Genomic DNA, 19,041 nt, shown 5'->3' with positions numbered 1-19,041 from the left:
AGTTTAACAAGGGGAAGTGCGGAGTCCTGCACTTGGGGAGGTAGAGCCCCATGCACCAGTACATGCTGGGAGATGGCCGGCTGAAAGCAGCTTTGCAGAAAAGGACTTGGGCGTTGTGGTGGACACCAAGGTTAACATGAGCCAGCAATGTGCCTTGTGGCAAAGACGGCTACCGGTATCCTGGGCCACCTTAGGAGGAGTGTCACCAGCAGGACAAGGGAGATGACCCTTCCCCTCTACTCAGGACTGGTGAGGCCACACCTGGAGTACTGTGTCCACCTCTGGGCTCCCCAGTATGAGAGAGACATGGACGTACTGGAGAGAGTCCAGCGAAGGGTCACAAAGATGACTAGGGGACTGGAGCATCCCTCCTGTGAGGAAAAGCTGAGAGAGCTGGGACTGTTTACCCCAGAGAAGAGAAGGCTCAGGGGGATCTCATCAGTGTGTATACATAGCTGAAGGGATGGAATGAAGAAAATGGATCCAGACTCTTCTCAGTGGCGCCCAGTGACAGGACCAGAGGCAACGGGCACAAACTGAAACACAGGAGGTTCCACCTGAAACGCTTCTTTCCAGTGAGGGCGACTGAGCACTGGCACGGGTTGCCCGCGGAGGCTGCGGAGCCTCCCTCCTTGGAGACATCCAGAAGCCGCCCGGACACGGCCCGGGGCAGTCGGCTCTCGGTGGCCGGGCCCGGGCAGGGGCCTGGCTCCCCAGACCTCCGCAGGTTCCTGCCGTTGGGCGGCTCTGTGACACCGCCCCCGGCCGGGCGCTGCCAGGGCAGAGGGGGAGCCCGGGAGCGCCCCTCCTCGGCACCAACCCTCGGCTCGTTCCTGCTCAGTCCTTCCCAGCCGCCCGCTGCCGCTCCGGGGAGCAGGTGCCCGTCTCCTCCAGGGCAGGCACGCCGGTGCCCCGGGCAGGCCCGGAGGCGCGCCTGCCGCACAGCCCCTCTCGCCGGGCAGCGGGGCACGCCGCACAGGCCGGCTGAAGGCGACGCTGCCCCGCATCCGCGGGCCGGACGCTGAAGCCCGGCGTGGGGCGGCCGGGGAGCCCCGCCCGCCGCGGGCGAGGCCGCGGCCCTGACTGGGCGCGGGGAGGCGGGAGGGCGCGGCCGGCGCGGAGGAGGCGGGCATGTTGTCTCCCCGGCGGAAAGGGCGCTGCGGCCGCTCCCCGCCGGCCTCCGAGAAAAGCCAGCGGTCCCCGGCGGCCCGGGAGTCCGGCGGCCCCGCTATGGAGGAGGGCAGCGGCTTCCGCCTCTCGGCCGAGTGCCTGGACGAGCCGCCCAACAGCCGCGTCTTCGTGGTGCTGGGCAAGGACACCGGGGAGGCGCTGATCCGGGAGCGCTTCGCCCCCTTCGGGGACATCCAGAACATCTGGCTCCTGCGGGACAAGCGCACCAACGAGTCCCGCGGCATCGCCTTCATCAAGTTCGCCCGCAGCTCGCAGGCCTGCCGGGCCATGGAGGAGATGCACGGCCGCAGCCTGCTCCCCGACACCAAGCCGATCAAGGTACCGCCGCCGGGCCGCGCCGCCCCCTGCCTGCCGCGAAGCGGGGCCCGGCGGGCTCTCCCCCGCTCCCTTCCCAGCATGGCGGCCCCGCAGGGCGGCAGGCCTCGGCTTCCGCACCCCGAGCTTGCCGCTCGAAGGAGGTGTTGGCCTACGCGGGGGCGACGGGAGGCCCCTCAGCGGGGTCGGGCTGCGGGGACAGCCGGTGGCGGAGGCCCGCCTGGAGCAGCCCCGGAAAACCCGCAGCGAGCGGGCCGCCGCGGAGGGCGTCAGACCCGCTCCGTGTGGCCTTCCCGCCACACGTACTGATGCTGATGTTGTCACCTTTTTGGGTCAAACCCGGGGCGGTTTCGGGATGGCGGTGCTCCTCAGGAGGAGCTGCAGTGGGTCCCACCCTTGCCTGAAGTTCCCACGCGTGGCATAAGCTGCAACAGGCCTGGGCAAAATGCAGTACCTGGAAACTAGCTTTTCCTTTTTTTTTTTTTTTTTTTTTTTAAAAACGCATTTTAAAAAAAAACCAAACAAAACCAAACAGCCAAACCTTGAGGGAATCTGTGAAATATTCTAAGATGGTATATTTTAAGTGTTGTAAGCAAGATCATTGTGGATAAATAGAGCCGGCTTTGTAAGTGTATTTTATATTGGTTTTGTATCTTGTGCACAGTTCTTTCAAAACGATTATGTTTTTTTTTTAATCTGTGGAACTCGCTGGCAGCTTTCAGCCTCTTGAAGTGTTTTCGTATTCCCCAAGTACTGAGAAGATATGAATGACTTTGAACAGTGAAAGAAGATTCCATGTGTTTTGTTTGAAAAAGCAATTGAGTCAGTAAAATCTTTTCTGAAGAACTTGTCATTGGAAGCCAGAAGATCAGAGTTGTATTCCTTACTCCCCTGCATGACTATTAGAAAAATAATTTAAGAGCTCTGTGAAATCAGTTGCTGCTTTTGCATGAGAGGCTTACTTTGAAGGTTGCTTGTATTTTTTCTTATTTGGTTGGTTTGTTTGTTTGTTGTTTGTGTTTTTTTTCACCTTGTCCTCTGGGGTGCACTTCCGAGATGAAATTTATTTCAATAATTAAAAAGGATTTTAACAGTTACAGATGTGAGAAGTTACGATCCTTCACAGAGCACTAGACCTGCAGACTTAGGCCCAGCTGAGCAGTGAACTGCAGTAGCAAGGTTTTAATAAGCTACCAGGCTTTTTTGTTTGTTTGTTTGCTTGCTTATTTTTTGCTACTACTGCTATACTAGGCCTGTTGCAGTAATGTTTTTTTTTGCTGCTTCACATGCCACCTGTGACATTGGCAGTGCTGGTGAACCAGGCTTTGATATTCCTGACCATTCTTCATTATCTCCAGTGAGAACTTCTGCTGGCCTCTGTCCTGTTCGGGACACCATTTGGGGTGTATTATATTTGTAGGTCTTTTGTCACAGATGCATCTATGATCAGAGATGTTCTTTTTTTCCATATTAGGAAAGCGAGCTTATGTGAAAAGGTAAATACAAAGGCTTGTTAAAACAAACTATTTTTCTTGCTTGTTGATATATGGTTAAGACCCTTTCTCCGGTAATTAATGTCTATGTAATTATTTCATTAGGTATTTATTGCACAGTCAAGAGCTTCTGGAAGCCACCGAGATGTTGAAGATGAGGAGCTGACACGAATATTTGTTATGATACCAAAGTCCTATACAGAGGAAGATCTGCGAGAAAAGTTTAAGGTATTGATTTGCTATTTGTTAATTGTTACTTTAAATTGCCTTTGTCTTAATTTATCAGAAGGGCTTAATGCATGGAACTTTAATGCATTTTCAAATATTGTAAATTAATATGCTTTTTAATTGTTCTAGATGTATGGAGACATTGAATATTGCAGCATTATTAAAAACAAGACTACTGGAGAAAGTAAAGGTTTGGGCTATGTGAGGTATTTAAAACCATCGCAAGCTGCCCGAGCAATTGAAGAGTGTGATCGAAGTAAGAACCTGACTGAATTCTTTCAAGTTTTTCACAATAAGTTTTTATGATCTTTGATGTACCTTTAATTTTTAGTTTTGTTTGCAGGTAAATTATTTATGATGTAGACACATCTTGAGATAAAGTTCTATTGCAAATAAAAAATAGTACTAACATTCACTGAGAACAGTCGCCTGATTACATTCTTGCAGGACCAAACTGCACGTAAGATCAGTGAAAAGAGTTTAGAAATGGGTACAGAGTTTTCTTTTATGCATTATTATTGGCCTGTAATGTAGGTTTCATGCACAGGAAGACCTGATTTTTAATGTATCCCTGGGAATGTGCATTTTTAATCAAATATATTTTATATAAAATGAATTTATATATAAAAATAGGTTGGATAATCCATAGGGATTCTGTTGCGATTATTTAAGAACAAATTCATCCTAACTGATGTTTGGGGGTTTGTTTGTTTGTTTGTTTAATGTCATGATTAACCTGTTACAGAAGAAAAGACACTGTATGCTCTATGACCAACCATTTGTCATTTATGCTCTAGTACCAAAAAGATATTAATGAATTGGAGTGAGTCCAGTGGAAGGTCACCAGGGTGGTCAGGGGCTGAAGCACAAGACTTATGAGGAGAGATGGAGGGAACTGGGCTTGCTTATCCAGGAAAAGAAAGGCTTTTGGGGAAACCTAACAGCAGTCTTCCAGCCCAACCTCCTCTTCAATGTTTGCTTAATCACAAATATGAAGCAACTTGGTGTGTGGGTGTGGTTGGTTTTTTGTTGTTCTTGTGTGGTTTGTTTGTTGTTTTTTTTTTTTTCCTCCAGTAATACACGTGGCGGTTCTACATCATATCTATCATAAGTGGTTCTACAAAAATTATATTTGTGACAATTCTTGCATAGGAATATGAGTCTGAGATTACTTAGCAGTTGAATTTTATTTCCTTTTTGCTGTGAGGTTGAAATGAAATTGGTTGGATAGCCTGAGAGTAATACGTATTTCTTTCATAAAAGCAAAACCTGGATCAGTGCAAAACATACGTGAACTGCTGTGATAGCATGAAGTTCAGGTGATTGCCTCTGGAGAGTCTCTGAATCCTGCCAAGTATCACAGAATGGTTGATGTTGGAAGGGACCTCTGGAGGTCATTTTGCCCAACCCCTCTGCTCAAGCAGGGTGACCTGGGCACTGTGGTTGCCCCGGACCATGTTCAGATGGCTTTTGAATATCTCCAAGGACAGAGACTCCACAAGGTCTCTGGGCAACCTGTGCCAGTGCTCAGTCGCTCTCACAGCACATAGGCTCTGTTGTGCTTCACTTGTGACTGGCAGTAGTTCTATGTGGAAGTTGTTAACTTTCACACAATTATTATGACAGACTTCAAGAGTTACAGATCAGTTGTTTTCCTAAAGCCAGCACTTACTGGGTTTCCTGAATAATATGTTTCTGAATACAGTACTTGGAGAATGCAGATCTGGTCAGATAATTTAGATGTGCTGAGGTGTTGCTGTATGTGTGGTTGTTTCTTTCAGGCTACAGGGCCATTTTGGCTGAACCTAAAAATAAGTCATCTGAGTCTTTTGAACACGATTATTATAGTAATAACACGAGGCAAGAACCAAGAGGAAATACACTTCCCTTTTGTAAGTCATAGCTTTTTATACTAAAAATGATTTGTGGTCTTTGGTACGGTCACGAAGTAAGAATGCAGTTTGGAAGAAGGGAAGCTAGTGGAGGCTTAGGTCAATACTTAAGTAGTAGATTGGATGTTGGAGTTAGAAATGAAATGCCTGGGTTGTTTCTATATTTTTTTATGGCTCGCTTTGCTCTAGTTGGTCAATTATTTTGTGACCTCCATTGGTGAAATAAATGTGTTGCCTTTAGTATATAATTGACTTAGATTACTTTTAAAAGTTGAATGAAAAATATGTATGAAATGAAGGCATGCTAGTGTGATGACTCGAATTATTTATTTTTATGTTGATTCTTGAGGTGGGCAGCCAGAGTTTTGTAGTTTTGAAAAAAACGAGAGCAGAATTCAAGAGTCAGTCTCCAAACGTCTGTCAGTGGTATCACGGCTTCCCTTTGTCCAAGAGCAGCTGTTCGCCCTCTTTGATCTAGTCCCAGGACTGGAATATTGTGATGTTCAGCGAGATCCTCATACCAATAGTGGTAAGTAAAAGTACAAAAGATTTATTTTTTTTTTTTCTTTCTATGAAGGGAATGCCTTTCAATTGCACTTCAGTTATTTGTATTGCAAAATACAGCACACTTGTTGGAAAGAATGAGTGTTTTATGTATCAATGGTTGCTACTTATCACTGATGCATAAACCCCAAAATTGTTTTCTTTGGACCCTTGTTTACAGGTGGCCTTAAATACCTTTTTCAGATAATAGAATCTCAAGAAGGACAGAATCAGAACCATGAGAATTGGTATTTGGTCAAATTAAGTTAGTAGTTTTGGGCAGAATAAATGGGGAAAAAGTTTCAAAAATTATTAGACATAGTTTAAATGTTCTTTAAACAGATCTTTTGAGTTTTCATCTTGAAGGGGGGGTAGGGTGGTGGTGGTGTGTCTGTGTGTAGAAGCTGACGTGAGTAAACTGGATTAAATCATTCCAAAACAAATCATGTTTTGTATTGGATGGATTGTTTTGGTTTCAGTCTTGTTGTTTTGCTGTTGCTGAGAAAAATGTTGAAGAGGTCTCTTCTCCAAGAAGCTTGAAATGGAAATGATTCAGAGAGTTACATTGTAACTTTAAAGTACTTGAGATCAGCTGTTGATGGGATAATTGCATTTTAAAATGAAACTGTATATGGTTTTGTTTCTAATTCAGGATTAGGGAAGAAGACATGTTTTCACTTGTGTTGCTCTATTACCAGCTTTTCATGTTAGCATAAATATGGCTGATCTGTCACTAGTTAATTCCACTGAAGTTTTCTTCGCAAATATTACTGATGTTGCTATTAAGTAATGTAATGTGTGGTAAACAGACTTAAGAATTTCATATCATCCATGACTAATGTGCAGTTTAATCATGTTGCTTTATATGAGTGTAGTTTGTTCTTAGGATTTACCCATATCATACTGAAACTGTGCACACTGTATTTGTAGGGTATGCTGTGATTCAGTACAGTACTGCTGCGTCAGCTATATATGCCAAGTATAAATTACACGGTTTTGAGTATCCTCCTGGAAATCGATTAACTGTCATTTTCCTAGAAGATGGGAGTGATAGTTCGGAGTAAGTACCAATACATAGAGATAGAAAGTTGTAAGTTGTGTTCTGGAGAGCAAAATTTTAAAATAAATAAATAAATTTTTAACATAAAGTAACAGCAGTGTCACTGTGATGTTGTTTCATACTTGTAGATAGTATTTTCTGAAGTTTAGGTGTTTTGGTTTTATTTTTTTTAAGTGGTTTAGAATAAGCCTTTTGAAACTTACTAGCCTTTGATAAAGAAAAGATTAAAATATGTATTCTTAAGATACATTTGAAAATCTTGAATTTGGCAAGAATCTTTGTAAATGTCTCTAATATGTAACAAGGCTGAAATGTGTTTTTGATGAGGTTTTTGTATTAAACCCAGATTTATCTACTTGATGTCTTGGTTGTGTTTTCAGTACTGCAAATAGTAGCCTTGTGAAGCACATATGTAGAGTAAAACTGTTGGGTGCCGAGGATCTGACATCCCCACTGTATGGGGATCGTCAGGTTTTACTTTGACCATCTCTAATCTTCTCCTGTGATTTGAATGCCCATTACAAGTTGGAGCGGCTTAGGTATGCTCCTGCAGTGAATATTTTGGCTTAGTTTCAGCCTAAAGGAATCTAGTTCATGTCAAACTTATTCTGGGATATGAATGAGGACAGTAAGGAGGGACAATGGGGAGATTTGCTTCAGAAGTGCGTGCCTGATCTAAACTGAAAAAAAAAAATTCTTTGCAACCATCCTTCTTGCAAACAATTTCCTTCATTCTTCAATATTTCCTACTATATCATGGTCCTACAACATGGGCTGTGAATTTATGCAAAAATTGCAATTGTTTTTTCTTATTCTGCAACAGAACAAAGAAAAATTACTGGAAAATGAGAACTGGAAATAAACTCTTATGTGATAATATTCTGACTTCTAACTCGAATCTCTGTGCTCTTTATTGAAACAGGTGACATTTTTCTGTCCCTTCTGCCCTTTAGGCACCTTTCACAAAATGTAGTGGGCTCTGTAGAGTTAAATTTTTTTTTTTCTTTTTTTCCCCTAGAGTATTAAAAAAAGCAGAGTTTTGCATCGCTATATGTAGAAATGTATGAGTGTTTTCAGTGAGTTGCAGCTAGCATGCATGCTTCCAGATCATGTCTAGAGTGTCATGAAAGCCTGATTTTTGTTATCTACATGAGTTTACAGATCTCCAGAGATAAATTCAGCAAGAGAAAATAAGTCTTAATGCACATCTGAAAGTAAGATTACTGTAAATTAGCTCTTTCTTTAAAATAGTTTATTATCACTTCTGCTTGCAGCCTCATCAGAAAAATGGCAACACAGCTGGTAACAGCACATGTGTCATCAGTGTTGCGGAGTAACAATGCAATTGTTCAGCAATATAGGACACCTCCTGTAAGTTTATATAATGAATACGATTAACATTCTTCTGAATTGTTGTAAGAAACTTCAGATATGTCAATAAAGAACACTGCTCACTTTCTTCTGTAACTGCTTTAGATGCTACATTTTTAAGATGTGCCTCTGGTTGTTTTGTACAGTTTTATTCCCTATAAAGGTGTCTGACCTTACTTGGATTTATTGTCTAATTTAATGAAGTAATCAAAGTAAACAAATTAAGATGAGAACTGGTAGAGCCTGTTTATGTCCTGTGATAGGAACAAAAATGGTAATAAGGTAAAAATTACTTTCATCCCTGTTGGTTAATTTATACTTGCATTTTTTTCCCCTGTTTCAGCAGGCATTTGGAGGAACTTCGGGCTCACAGTTACTTCAGCCCCAAACAGATGCCATACTTCCACCACACAAAAAAAAAGTTCCACCTGACACTTCTGTGAAGGAAAGGCTTTTCATACTTTTTCATCCCCATCCTTTACCTGTAAATGTATTGGAGGATGTGTTCTGGTAAGACTACGTTTACAAAGAAGTGTTCTCTGATGAAAAAAATAGCCATGAAATATTTAAAATAAATGTTGAAAATAAAGATTGTTATCATGAAAACTCTTTCCAGAAAAGGTAGTGCACAGTGATCAATAATAAGTGATCGGTAGGTAACAGTTGCTTTTTGAAACAAGTGTGTAATGGAATTCACCTTGAAGCATAGATGCAGTGTCATCAGTACAGCCGTGTTGTTATTGATTAGCATAACCTGAAGTAAAATGTCTAGTTTCTTAACATTTTTTGAGCAAAAAAAGTGGTACTTCTGGTTCTCATAGCCTAATTTATTTGGCATTTTCTACATATTTCTATAAGGAATTTAAGTATTTTGATAAATTTCCACAGTAATTTAGGGGAGTAAGTATAGGGAGGGTTTTTTTTTTCTGGTCTATCCTGAGACATTTTGATGGTTTGGATCTTACTGACACTACTTCAACCGTCCTTTCACACTGCTTCCCTACGGGGAGCAAAGACTTGAGAGACAATTTTTGCCATCTTTAAAACAAATCTATAGTTCAGCTGTTCTCCAGTATTTTATGTTATTTTATTTTTAGTATACTTGTGAAGAAAAAGACATTTCCCTTTTCTAATAGCTGGCATTTGCAATAAATCTTTGGAAAGCCAAAATATTTTCAAAGCACCAGGAGAGGAAAAGAAACAATGTGCACTTGTGTGGAATTTAAAGCTGTACCTATTTTACATACTGGATTTTCTTCCTCAGATGCTGGAGAAGAAAAAGGCTATGCACCCTAGTCTTGGCACTTGTATAACTTCAGTATGAAGCAAGCAGACTTTATGTATTTTTTTTTAAATGTTTTTTAAGGAGCTGTCTAGGAATCTCCTGAGGACTTAGAAACCTGGGGTTTTCCATAAAGCTTAGTGCTTGCTTTCTATGTCATTTCAGGGAGACCTTTTCAAAGACGAATCACAACTGAGCAAGTTCATTTAAGTGAGATGCAAGTTTAGCCTCTGAATTATCTGCTGGCTTGTGTGTGTGTGTGTGTGGTGTTCTTGGTTTGTTTGGGTTTTTTTGTTGTTTGTGGGTTTTTTGAGTGCCATTTAGTGTTCGGGGACTATGGTATTGATTAGCTTTACATATTCTTTTAAACAAATCACTGGTGCTTGTGGTTCTATTGTAATATTACATAGAAAACATTGCCTATGGACTTCTGGTTTTATTTCTATTCCTGCCTGGAATTCTAGAGAAGGGAATATGAAAATTGGGGGTTTCAGAAGAGGGGAGTGCAAGAAAATATAGCATACATATGAGAATATAGTTTTTGCAGCTATTGAATCATATATACTTCAGATTGGATAATACGTATCTATGTTGCAGCAGACCCTGTAAATTGTCTTTTGTTTTCTTTGCTCCCCCCGCCCCCCTCCCCCCCCCCCCCCAGTCGTTTTGGACACTTGATAAAAGTTTACCTTGTGGCTGGAAAAAACGTGGGCTACGCAAAATTTGCAGACAGAGCAAGTGCCAGTGATGCCATAACTGCGTTACATGGCAAGATTGTGAATGGTGTCAGGCTTAAAGTAAGGTTGGCAGACTCACCTACAGAAGAATCTAACAAACGTCAGAGAACTTACTGAGCAGGTGAGTACCCAGTCCGAGCTGTTACTTAAACTGAAGTTCAACTACTTGAAATAGTGATAGGCAAAGTATTTTGAAGTTAGATATGAACATGTAATGATAAACTTTAAATCTATTTTTAGCTAATAACTTGAAATTTAATTTGTGATATATGTGTGTAAGTATACATATATATGTATGTATGGGTGTGTGTATGCTTATATAAGCACACATACACTTTATTTTAGTAAAAATCTATTTTTATAATTTTTGAACAAATACGAACCAGTTGATTAACATCAATCTGGATGTGCATAGAAATATTCACTTTATGTACATAAGAGTAACAGTTAACATTGAAAAGAGTATGCAAAAATAAACAGTGGAACTGAGATCAGCTCGTGTGTGTCTTTCTTTCATTAAAAACACATGCCCTCACAATGGTGTTGGGTAAAGATGCAGTTTAGTCCTTGAAGGACAGAGGAGGGAAGGGGTAAATAAAAAAGGACATGGGAAGGACAGGGAAGGTTTGCAGGTGAAACCGAAGGTTTGCGATATTTGGGTCATCTGGATTCTCAGAAATCAGGTGTAGCTGGAATGTGTGATAGTGAAGAAAATATTGCAGAGCCTGTTGTGGTGGGGTTGAGGTGTATGTTTAAGATAATTCGTTTGAGAATGTATTAGTTGATGCTTATGGCCTATGAAGGCTGGCTGAGCTCCTTGGGAGGTTTTATAGACTTCAGGGACCAAAATTCACTTGTTCTTTTAGAATATTGGTTTGATTCAAATTATAGAATTTTTAAAAAAATTTTTTGTTTTTTTAACATTAGGACTATTACCAAAAGAGAAATATAGTTGGGGAAGGAAAGGCTAAGCCCTGTTTTCTACAAAATAACTCACAAACATTACTGTAGCTTCCAAATAATTCCAGTAGCTGTATTATCTTCATAGGGGACATGCAGTTTTGCTTTAACTCATTCAGAAAACATCACATGAAATCCTGACTCTCCTCGCCTCAATATTTTACTTCTAAGCTTCACTCCTTGTACCTTTCTTTACGTAGATACTCTTTGTGACCTGGGAGTTGCAAAGACCAAAAAAGATTTTGCCCACAGTGTTCTTTTCCTCCTTTTTTCCGAAGGACTTTCATGTTGTTCTTTTGATAAGCAGCAGTTACTAAAGGTGGCCTTAGTCTTTATACACAACTTGTTTTTTAAAAAAATTGATTTCTAGCATTCTTTTCCTGCATGGAATTGTAGCTAAAAGTCATTTGAAACTTTTTTTTAATCAGCAGCTCTGGTGAATGGAATTTTAAGTAACTTGTACCCGTGCCCTTATCTTTGTACAAAGGTTTTGTTTGTTTTCAATGTGACTTTTACTTCCAATAACAAAAGGCCAGCCTTTTGGTCACTACATGAAAAACTATGATGTAAAGTGTAATGTAATACCTTGACTACTTTTTACTAGAAAAGTGGAGCTGTGATATACATCCAAAATTAGAAAGATGATTTACCCTTACTTTTTCTTTCCTTGTTTTTAAGAAAGATAAGAGTAAGAAGACTGGGAGGTTCTCTTCTGATTGTCAATCTAAAACTGATTTTTTTTTTTTATTCACACACACATGTGTGCACGCATACATAAGCACACATTTTTCCAGTGTGATTTTTTTGAGAAGGTTATTTAGGGTCTCCAGCTGAAAAAAGGTGCAGTTGGTCACCAAATGGGATTTTCAAAAGCCTAAAACTTACTTTATATTATAAATTCTGTTTGAAAATTCTAATATATACCTATTATTGACTATTTAGAAACCTGAACTCATAACATTATAAGGTGAGGATAAGACATACACATTTGCTGTTGTGCCATTTTACCTGATTAGAAAACTGGAGAACTAAAGTCATATTTGAAGAATACTCTGTACACATGCAAACTTGCAGCAGAGCTTTTTGTACTTTCCTAGGTTTTTGCATTTCTGTAAATTTTCAAATAATAAGAGTACTAGTTTTAGTCCGTTCAAAGATGGACACGCTAAATCTGTCTCGGACAGATTACCTGTAATTCTGGTGCAGATGACTGCTGAGTATTTCCCCTTTGGTTAGCCTTTCATCTGCTGCGTCCGTGCAATAACACAGGTAGAAGAGCTTTCTAAATTTACTGTGTTACATCTTGTTCCATCCTGAACATCAGGTTCCTGATTCTGAGTCTCTTAGCAGGTTGTCTTAGCATCTGTCTCTTCTTAGGATGGACAGACAAAATTACTTGCTCTCTGTTTGTCCTTTAGCCAGTTTCTCAAATAGGAACGAAATGGTACATAAAAAGAAAGATTCCATCTGTGCTCCTTTTCAAAAGGGCTTGCCCATTTAAGTCAAGCTTACCACTGTGTGGCTCTGCATTGGACTGACTGACAAACAAGTTTTGCTGTAGTTTAGAGGCTTATATTTTGCTTTCAATTAAAACTTTAAATTGTGCATGTGAAAGGGGATGAAGTTCTCTCTACCTCTGAAATAGTACTTTTTTTTTTCTTTGAAGATGTGAGAATATTAACTTTTTTGTTCTTTTTGAATTTTAGCTGGAAGAAATAATCTTCTTAGCTAAAACTTCTGTGAGTTTTCACTTAAGGAAGTCATTGCCTCTTAAATAAAATCCTTTCTAAAGTCCTGTTGTATTGCTTGCCTTTTGTCTCTAACAAGGTGACTGGATTTCTGCAATAGTACTTTCTATACAAGGTGTTCTGATTAAAATCCATGATAAGATCTGTGAATTCAGTAGAATCTATATGAAAATAAATTTAATTCAATTGACTAATTCAATTTAAGTAAATTGTTTATTATTTCAATGTAGTTTTTATCTGACTTTCTGAAGTTTTTTCCCCCGATAATATTTTTCTTATATAAATCATCTTTTTAAATATAATTTACAAAATTGTTTCTTAAAAATGTTTTATGGTAATGGTATGCTACTGATAATGTTCTTGCGATGTAAACTGATCATAAGCACAATCTACTATCAATTGAAATATTACAACGACGTTTGTTTATCAGGAGCATTTGAATACATGTGTATTAATTTTCTAAACTAATCCATCTAATAAATTTTGCAGGCTCTGGCTCTCCTACAAGTCAATGAAAATTCAATTGTTTATATGAGTAGTTAGAAGTAGCAGAGAAATGATGGAAATACAGATCAATAAGGTTCTCTTAACTACTTTAAGTTCTAATGTAAGTTTTTTGGTTTTTTTTTTGGGGGGGGGTGAGGTTCTCCCCTCTTAAGCTAAGTAAGTATTAATGGTTGACATAATCACTTTAAACCATCCTGCTTTGAGTCAGTGTAGGCTTGAGAAGACAACTACAGTCTCTACTTGTAGGCAGTTGCTAAAAGCAGAAGCTATCTTAATGTTCTTGGTGTTGACCAGCTTATGCTCTCCACTCAGTTTTTTGCATTGCTTTGAGTATTTCATGAGAACTTCACTGCAATTGTCTGATGCCTGTTGTGTAAATTGTATCACTCAAAATTAGAAGAGGAAGGAAAGAATTTGGTATCTTTCAGAAGAATGTATTGTGGAACTCCAGTTAATCTCTTCATTGCAACCTAGTAGTTCTATTTAAATACCACCATCCCACAAACAAACAAACAAAACCCCCAAATCCACCCCAAACATTTTTCCACGGAGCTGTCAGGTAGTCCTTAGAAAGCAGATCCGCTAACTAGCACCATATTAGAAATGCAAAACACAGGTAGCTAGGTATGGATTCTGTGGCTCTTAATAATCATTGCTGGTTGGCTTTAACCCACAGCAAACTGATTAATTGCATTTTTCCCCTTCTGAAAATGTTTGGTGGTGTTTTTAAATAATTATTTAGCTAGTTACTAAGTTCAAAAACACTTATTCTGTCATGAAATACTTGGTTATTGTTGTCATTTATTATCCTTGTTGCGAAAAAGTCCTGCATCACCGATTTGATTTGCATTCATTTTTTTGAGTTAAAACTTTATTAAAATCCTGAAGTTTAACATGTATAGTTATAACAATTTATTTCTGTGCAAAACTGTTTTTTAAAAAGTAATTGTATCATAGTTGAAATATACTCCAGAACTAAAAAAAAGTTAACTATATTTTGTATCAACAGTATACTGCAGAAAAATTGCTGGCTTTCACACACTGCTCAGAAAAAGAGGTACTTCTTTAAATGCTAGAGAAGCATATGTAAAATTTTAATATCATTCTTCTAAATACATTAAAATCCTTATCTATATGCTGTTGTAACAATTGTTTTATAATATATAAATTTTAAAATAGGTATGTTGCTTTTTGATACTATTTTTGTACTTCTGTTTTTTCTACAGAAACTAAATAATGACATGACCCTCAGCTAGCTGACTGACTGACTGAAAACGTGACTAGACATGGTTCCTGTGGACAGTGACAGTTTTTTTTTGTTGTTTTTTTTAATTGTTACTTAGTTGATCTCTCTCTCTATATATATGGTACTTTCTAGTTTTGCAAATGGAGACATGCAGTTTTGAAAATTATCGAGGCATTAAAAACTGTAAACCGGTGGTTGTTCTTGTAGTAGTCTATAATCTTGTATTACAGAAATCTCTCTCGTGTTTAACTGAATTCCTCCTCTAAGATGGAAATTACAATGATGGGGGAAATAAAGTAGTCAGCATTTTGTGGCTTAACTGGTTAATTGATAATGATTCAGATCATGGCTATTAAAATAGAGGACATTTCTCATGATCCAAATTGCATTGAAAACTGAAGTACAGCAGTATATTCAAAGAAAATGAAGTAACAGTTTCAAAAACTGCTAGCAAACCTGACAGCATTAAGCTAGATTTAAGAAAATAGCTGTAATCAAGAAAATGATTGAAGTACATTCTTAAATATTTTGTTGATTTGGGCCAAAAGTATTGATTATGCTTTGTATGCTGTTTAGTGAAAAATACATTTGACTGGGTCAGACTAGCAGAGCTGCTTACATTTATCCTTTCTTATCCTGAGGTCTTTTGGTTATAACTGTGGGGAAAGTATGAAGTCTAGGGGTGGTCTTTTGTTGTGAGTTGTTGTTTGGGGTTTTTTTTGGTTTTTTTGTTTGTTTGGTTGGTTGTTTTGTTTTTTTAAGAAGCTTTCAATGCATATGTTCTTTAAGTAAAGAATTGGACAATTCGGCATTTCAGCAGGATGAAGTGGATTTCAGCATCGATGAAGAGTAAATGAAGATAGTTTGAATAAGTATTTGCACAGATAGTTTTCAAATGCCAAATACTTTTCTGTGTATTCCTGAATACTACTTGTTGAATTGAAAATATCCTGGTTATTAAAATAATTTATACAGATAAAATTGATAAATTCTAGTTGTATGCATGCTGGAGGACAAGCATGCTCTCGGATGCATCCTCCTTCTCCAGTCCTGGTCCCTTGATCATCGTCTGGGGAGAGACAGTGGAGCATCCTGTAACTTCCTCTGGCTCTGAGCACCTTCGGAAAGATTTCCTTCCAAGAAAAGACTTCCTTCCTAGCCCACAGGAAAACAGGGGTGAGAATGCAGGTCTTACTCCCTTAGTCACCAGGCATGGGATAGTGAACTGGGTTTCAGAGTAGATACAGCCAGTGTATACAATTTTAACGTGCTGGGAGAGTTATTTATATTGATAAGGGGGGTTTGGTCCCAGGGGAGACAGAGTGAATGACAGCCCATTGTAGATCTGGATAGTGGGGCTTATTTAAGAACCAAGAAGACTTGAGCTTTTATCCTACCTTATCATTTCATGCACTTACCTGCTTTTCTCCCCTCGTCGCCAGCAGTGTTAAGTTCACGTAGCCTCCAGTTCCCTTCCCAGCAGGGAGATCGCTGCTGTCAGGAGGGCTGGGCAGAAAGCAGTATTTGTGCTGCGCAGCTGCTCGCCGTCACCAGTCTCGCGTCCCACTGGTCAGTGTCCCTGGGCAGCCTTTGGCATTTGCTTCTGAGCAGCTCGCTGAGCTCCAGGATCATCCCTTCTTCCACGATCTTCACCTGCTTCTCCAGCCCCTTATTCTTTCCAAGAATGTTACTTCTTACCAGGAAACCTTCCTTACAGCCTCCTTTCTGGTGCTCCAAGACCCTGACTTTCCCAGTCTCAGTAGTGGACGTGCAGAAGCACAGCACCTTATAATCAGTGGTTTTGTCTTGTGTCTTTTTATTAATTTAAGACATGATTTTACCTACAACAGATGGCCTCCTTTTCTTGTTTTCTTTGTTTTTCAAAGAGAAGGAGGAAATGAGAAGGTATTGGGGAAACACCTCCAGTTGTAAGTAGCTGAAAGCTGCTGGCGAAACTCTCATTTTCTCCATTGCTTTCCAACAGCAAAAGACATGCACCCAGTAAAGCAACGCCCCTGGGTGGGGTGGGAAGAAGAGAGAGCAGAGAATCTGATACAATCTTTTTAACTAGAAGATATGCTTACTCTAAACTTACCGCTTTACCATTCCGTTCTTTACAGTCAGCTGTCTCAGAATACTGCTAGGCTACAAACCTAGATTAGCCATCTAGTAATGTCATGTGACTTCAGCTACTATCAAATTAATGCAATTATAATAATATTTACATGCAGCGTACATAATGTTTCTTGTGCAGCAAATATTTTAAAGCATTTAGTAAATTGGTCTCTAATACAAGATACAGCCACATTCAAGTAGTTTTTCTTTATTTCCTGCTCTTTATAAAAAGAAGTATCAGTAAAAAATATTTTTGCATTAGAGAGGGTATATGAGAATGAGTGCTGTCATTGCAACTGGTTCAGAAGTTTAAATTTTAAGTGACAGAAACTGTGTCTTTAAAAAAACCTACAAAACAGTATTATTTCTTATGTTAAAAGAACATTAGAATTCAAATGCTCAAACGTTAGGAAGTTGCAGAATACAGGTTGCCTAAGAAACCTCCTTTTGCTTCTCTCTTCCCCTAGTACGTGTGACGATGCAGTCCTGGGTGACTCACCAGCAGCTTTTTTTCCCCCAAGAGCAGTCGTTTCATTCAGCACAAAGAATGGAATTGAATCAGGACTGCATGGTTAAAGCAGGCTGCAAAATTCCTCCTTAATTTCCTGGAGATGTTAGAAATTACATAGTGAACGAAACAGGTTTATGGTTGAGCCTGGAGGATGGGATCCTACCTCTGACTCCGGCCCAGAGATTGTTTGCGAGGGGGATTGCCTTTTCTCTGGGGTTCCTCTGGAAAAGTCCTTTTTGGTTGTTGGGGGTTTTTTTGTGTGTGTGTGGGTTGGTGGGTTTTTTTTTGTTTCCCTCATCCTCACCATAAATTTTGAGTAGAATTTGGGGCTTTCTTGTATTTGTTCAGGGGAAATAGTTCTGACCAGGTTATCACAGATCCAAAACTCCAGAACCCTCAAGCAGCACCTTGGCAGCCTTAACTATACAGTGTATGTGTGCAGTGAGCCCAATATTTTTAGAAAGCATCAGTCCTACTGTGCAAACGTGACACAGGCACCGTGCTCATATAGCGGGTCTGACGCATGCTGCTGAATGAGTGTGATGCGCTGTGTCTGCATGTTAGAAGTAAGCTAAAACACAGCCTGCAAGGGGTAAGGTACTGTGCCAGTGCAAGCATCTTTTCAGTATATGTGCAGATCTTTACTGTCTTTGTCTTTGCTCAAGAGAGTGCTTTAAAGTACAGGATAACGGTGGGCATGTTATTTAGGTGCCAGATGAAATGCCGAGAATCTCTGTATAGTCAGCTGAAAAAAGAAAAACTTCTCATTTATGTGTTTGAATCGGCCTTTTTGATGAGTCTCCCTGCTCTCAAGATCCCCTGTCTAATGTGGCACTGAAGGTGGATGCCTGTGTGTTTAGGGGATGTGAACATCCCCAGGAGCATAAACACTCAAAAACGAAGTGACTGGTATCTGAGCTTGGCCATCCAAGATGGGAGAGAAGAATCATCCGTTAGAATGATCCTAACAGCTACACGAGAGACCATTCAACAAATACAGAGGGTTAAAAGATACCCTTTACGTCTTGAAGTAATGTTACAAACTAGACAGAACAGTGCCATTTTCTAATTGTTCTCAATCTTTTTTCTCTTACTGTGCGTCCGTGGGAATAGTGGGCCACTGGCCATAGAAGATTAGTGCTCTGTGTGCGGTCCTGCTTTGGGCTACAGAGCTCTCTTGCCTGCTTCTTCGGTCAGGTCTTGAACTGAAGAGAATTGGGCTGGTACTCAGAGGAAAGAAATTGCCCCTTCTTCAGTACTGAGACTTTGAGATACCCTAAGAAGCAACTCTGAAAGCAGACAGTATCCTTCCTTTTTAGTCACTGTTGAATCAGTCTATTAGGTGACTCACATGGAGTCATTTGTAGTGTTCTGGTAATGTTTTTTAGAAGATCTTTCAAAGCAAATTCATTACTTGCCCTCGGAGTTCAGTATATTTCCCAAAAGCATCGATATCCTAGTCTTCTCCAGTTAAATACCAGTTTGTGCAAATACATTTTGCTGTTTTAAAGTCCCGCAGCAGTGTTGATTAGATATGGTATTCATCACTCCGTGTTTAAATAGTTACATAGCACTACTGATAAGTAGCTGGCGTGCTGCTTTTCTAGGTCACTTCATTGGTAAGAAAAAACTGTGTCTGCTGTGAGGATGAGCATTAGGTTCCTGTACTGGAAAAAACTGTGTCACATGTATTCCTTTTGCTGATGGTGAGTAAATTGGCTAAAACCGTACAGGTTATTTTTGTGTGTTGTTTTGCAGTAATAGTGCTTTAAAGGTGGTAAGAATTTAGCGTGCTTGTCTGTAAGTGTCTTGGATTTCGTGTTCATCAGCCATAGCTTCTGT

The 19,041-nt window shown here is 39.9% G+C and overlaps 1 protein-coding gene across 5 annotated transcripts; it reads left to right on the top strand.

The window, feature by feature from the left end:
* The first annotated feature begins 1,090 nt into the window (after window positions 1-1,090).
* Window positions 1,091-15,548, top strand: RBM45 (RNA binding motif protein 45). Of its 5 annotated transcripts, XR_015699142.1 has the most exons (11): window positions 1,091-1,509; window positions 3,105-3,227; window positions 3,357-3,483; window positions 5,009-5,119; window positions 5,469-5,648; window positions 6,593-6,722; window positions 7,997-8,093; window positions 8,437-8,603; window positions 10,037-10,233; window positions 14,337-14,384; window positions 14,554-15,548. XR_015699142.1 is itself a non-coding variant. In XM_087733953.1 (10 exons), the coding sequence occupies exons 1-9, from the start codon at window positions 1,132-1,134 to the stop codon at window positions 10,227-10,229; spliced, it is 1,503 nt and encodes a 500-aa protein (XP_087590079.1). In that variant the 5' UTR covers window positions 1,091-1,131; the 3' UTR covers window positions 10,230-10,233; window positions 14,554-15,548. The 5 variants fall into 5 exon arrangements, 4 of the variants coding, with proteins under 4 accessions (XP_087590079.1, XP_087590078.1, XP_087590081.1 ...); XM_087733953.1 differs by lacking the exon at window positions 14,337-14,384 and having other exon boundaries at window positions 8,440-8,603; XM_087733952.1 differs by lacking the exon at window positions 14,337-14,384.
* Window positions 15,549-19,041: the final 3,493 nt, after the last annotated feature.

This window comes from Nipponia nippon, unplaced genomic scaffold (genome assembly GCF_047370975.1).
Source record: "Nipponia nippon isolate SJK-2023a ecotype South Korea unplaced genomic scaffold, ASM4737097v1 scaffold_5, whole genome shotgun sequence".
NCBI lineage: Eukaryota > Metazoa > Chordata > Aves > Pelecaniformes > Threskiornithidae > Nipponia > Nipponia nippon.
This window is presented reverse-complemented; position numbering and strand designations above follow the sequence as displayed.

Bases quoted from the DNA above. Each gene is read 5' to 3' on its own strand.
- RBM45 (XM_087733952.1), top strand. From the start codon at position 1,132: ATGTTGTCTCCCCGGCGGAAAGGGCGCTGCGGCCGCTCCCCGCCGGCC. The intron at 3,484-5,008 runs GTAAGAACCTGA...TGTTTCTTTCAG, and splicing joins AATTGAAGAGTGTGATCGAA to GCTACAGGGCCATTTTGGCT. The intron at 5,120-5,468 runs GTAAGTCATAGC...TTGATTCTTGAG, and splicing joins AGGAAATACACTTCCCTTTT to GTGGGCAGCCAGAGTTTTGT.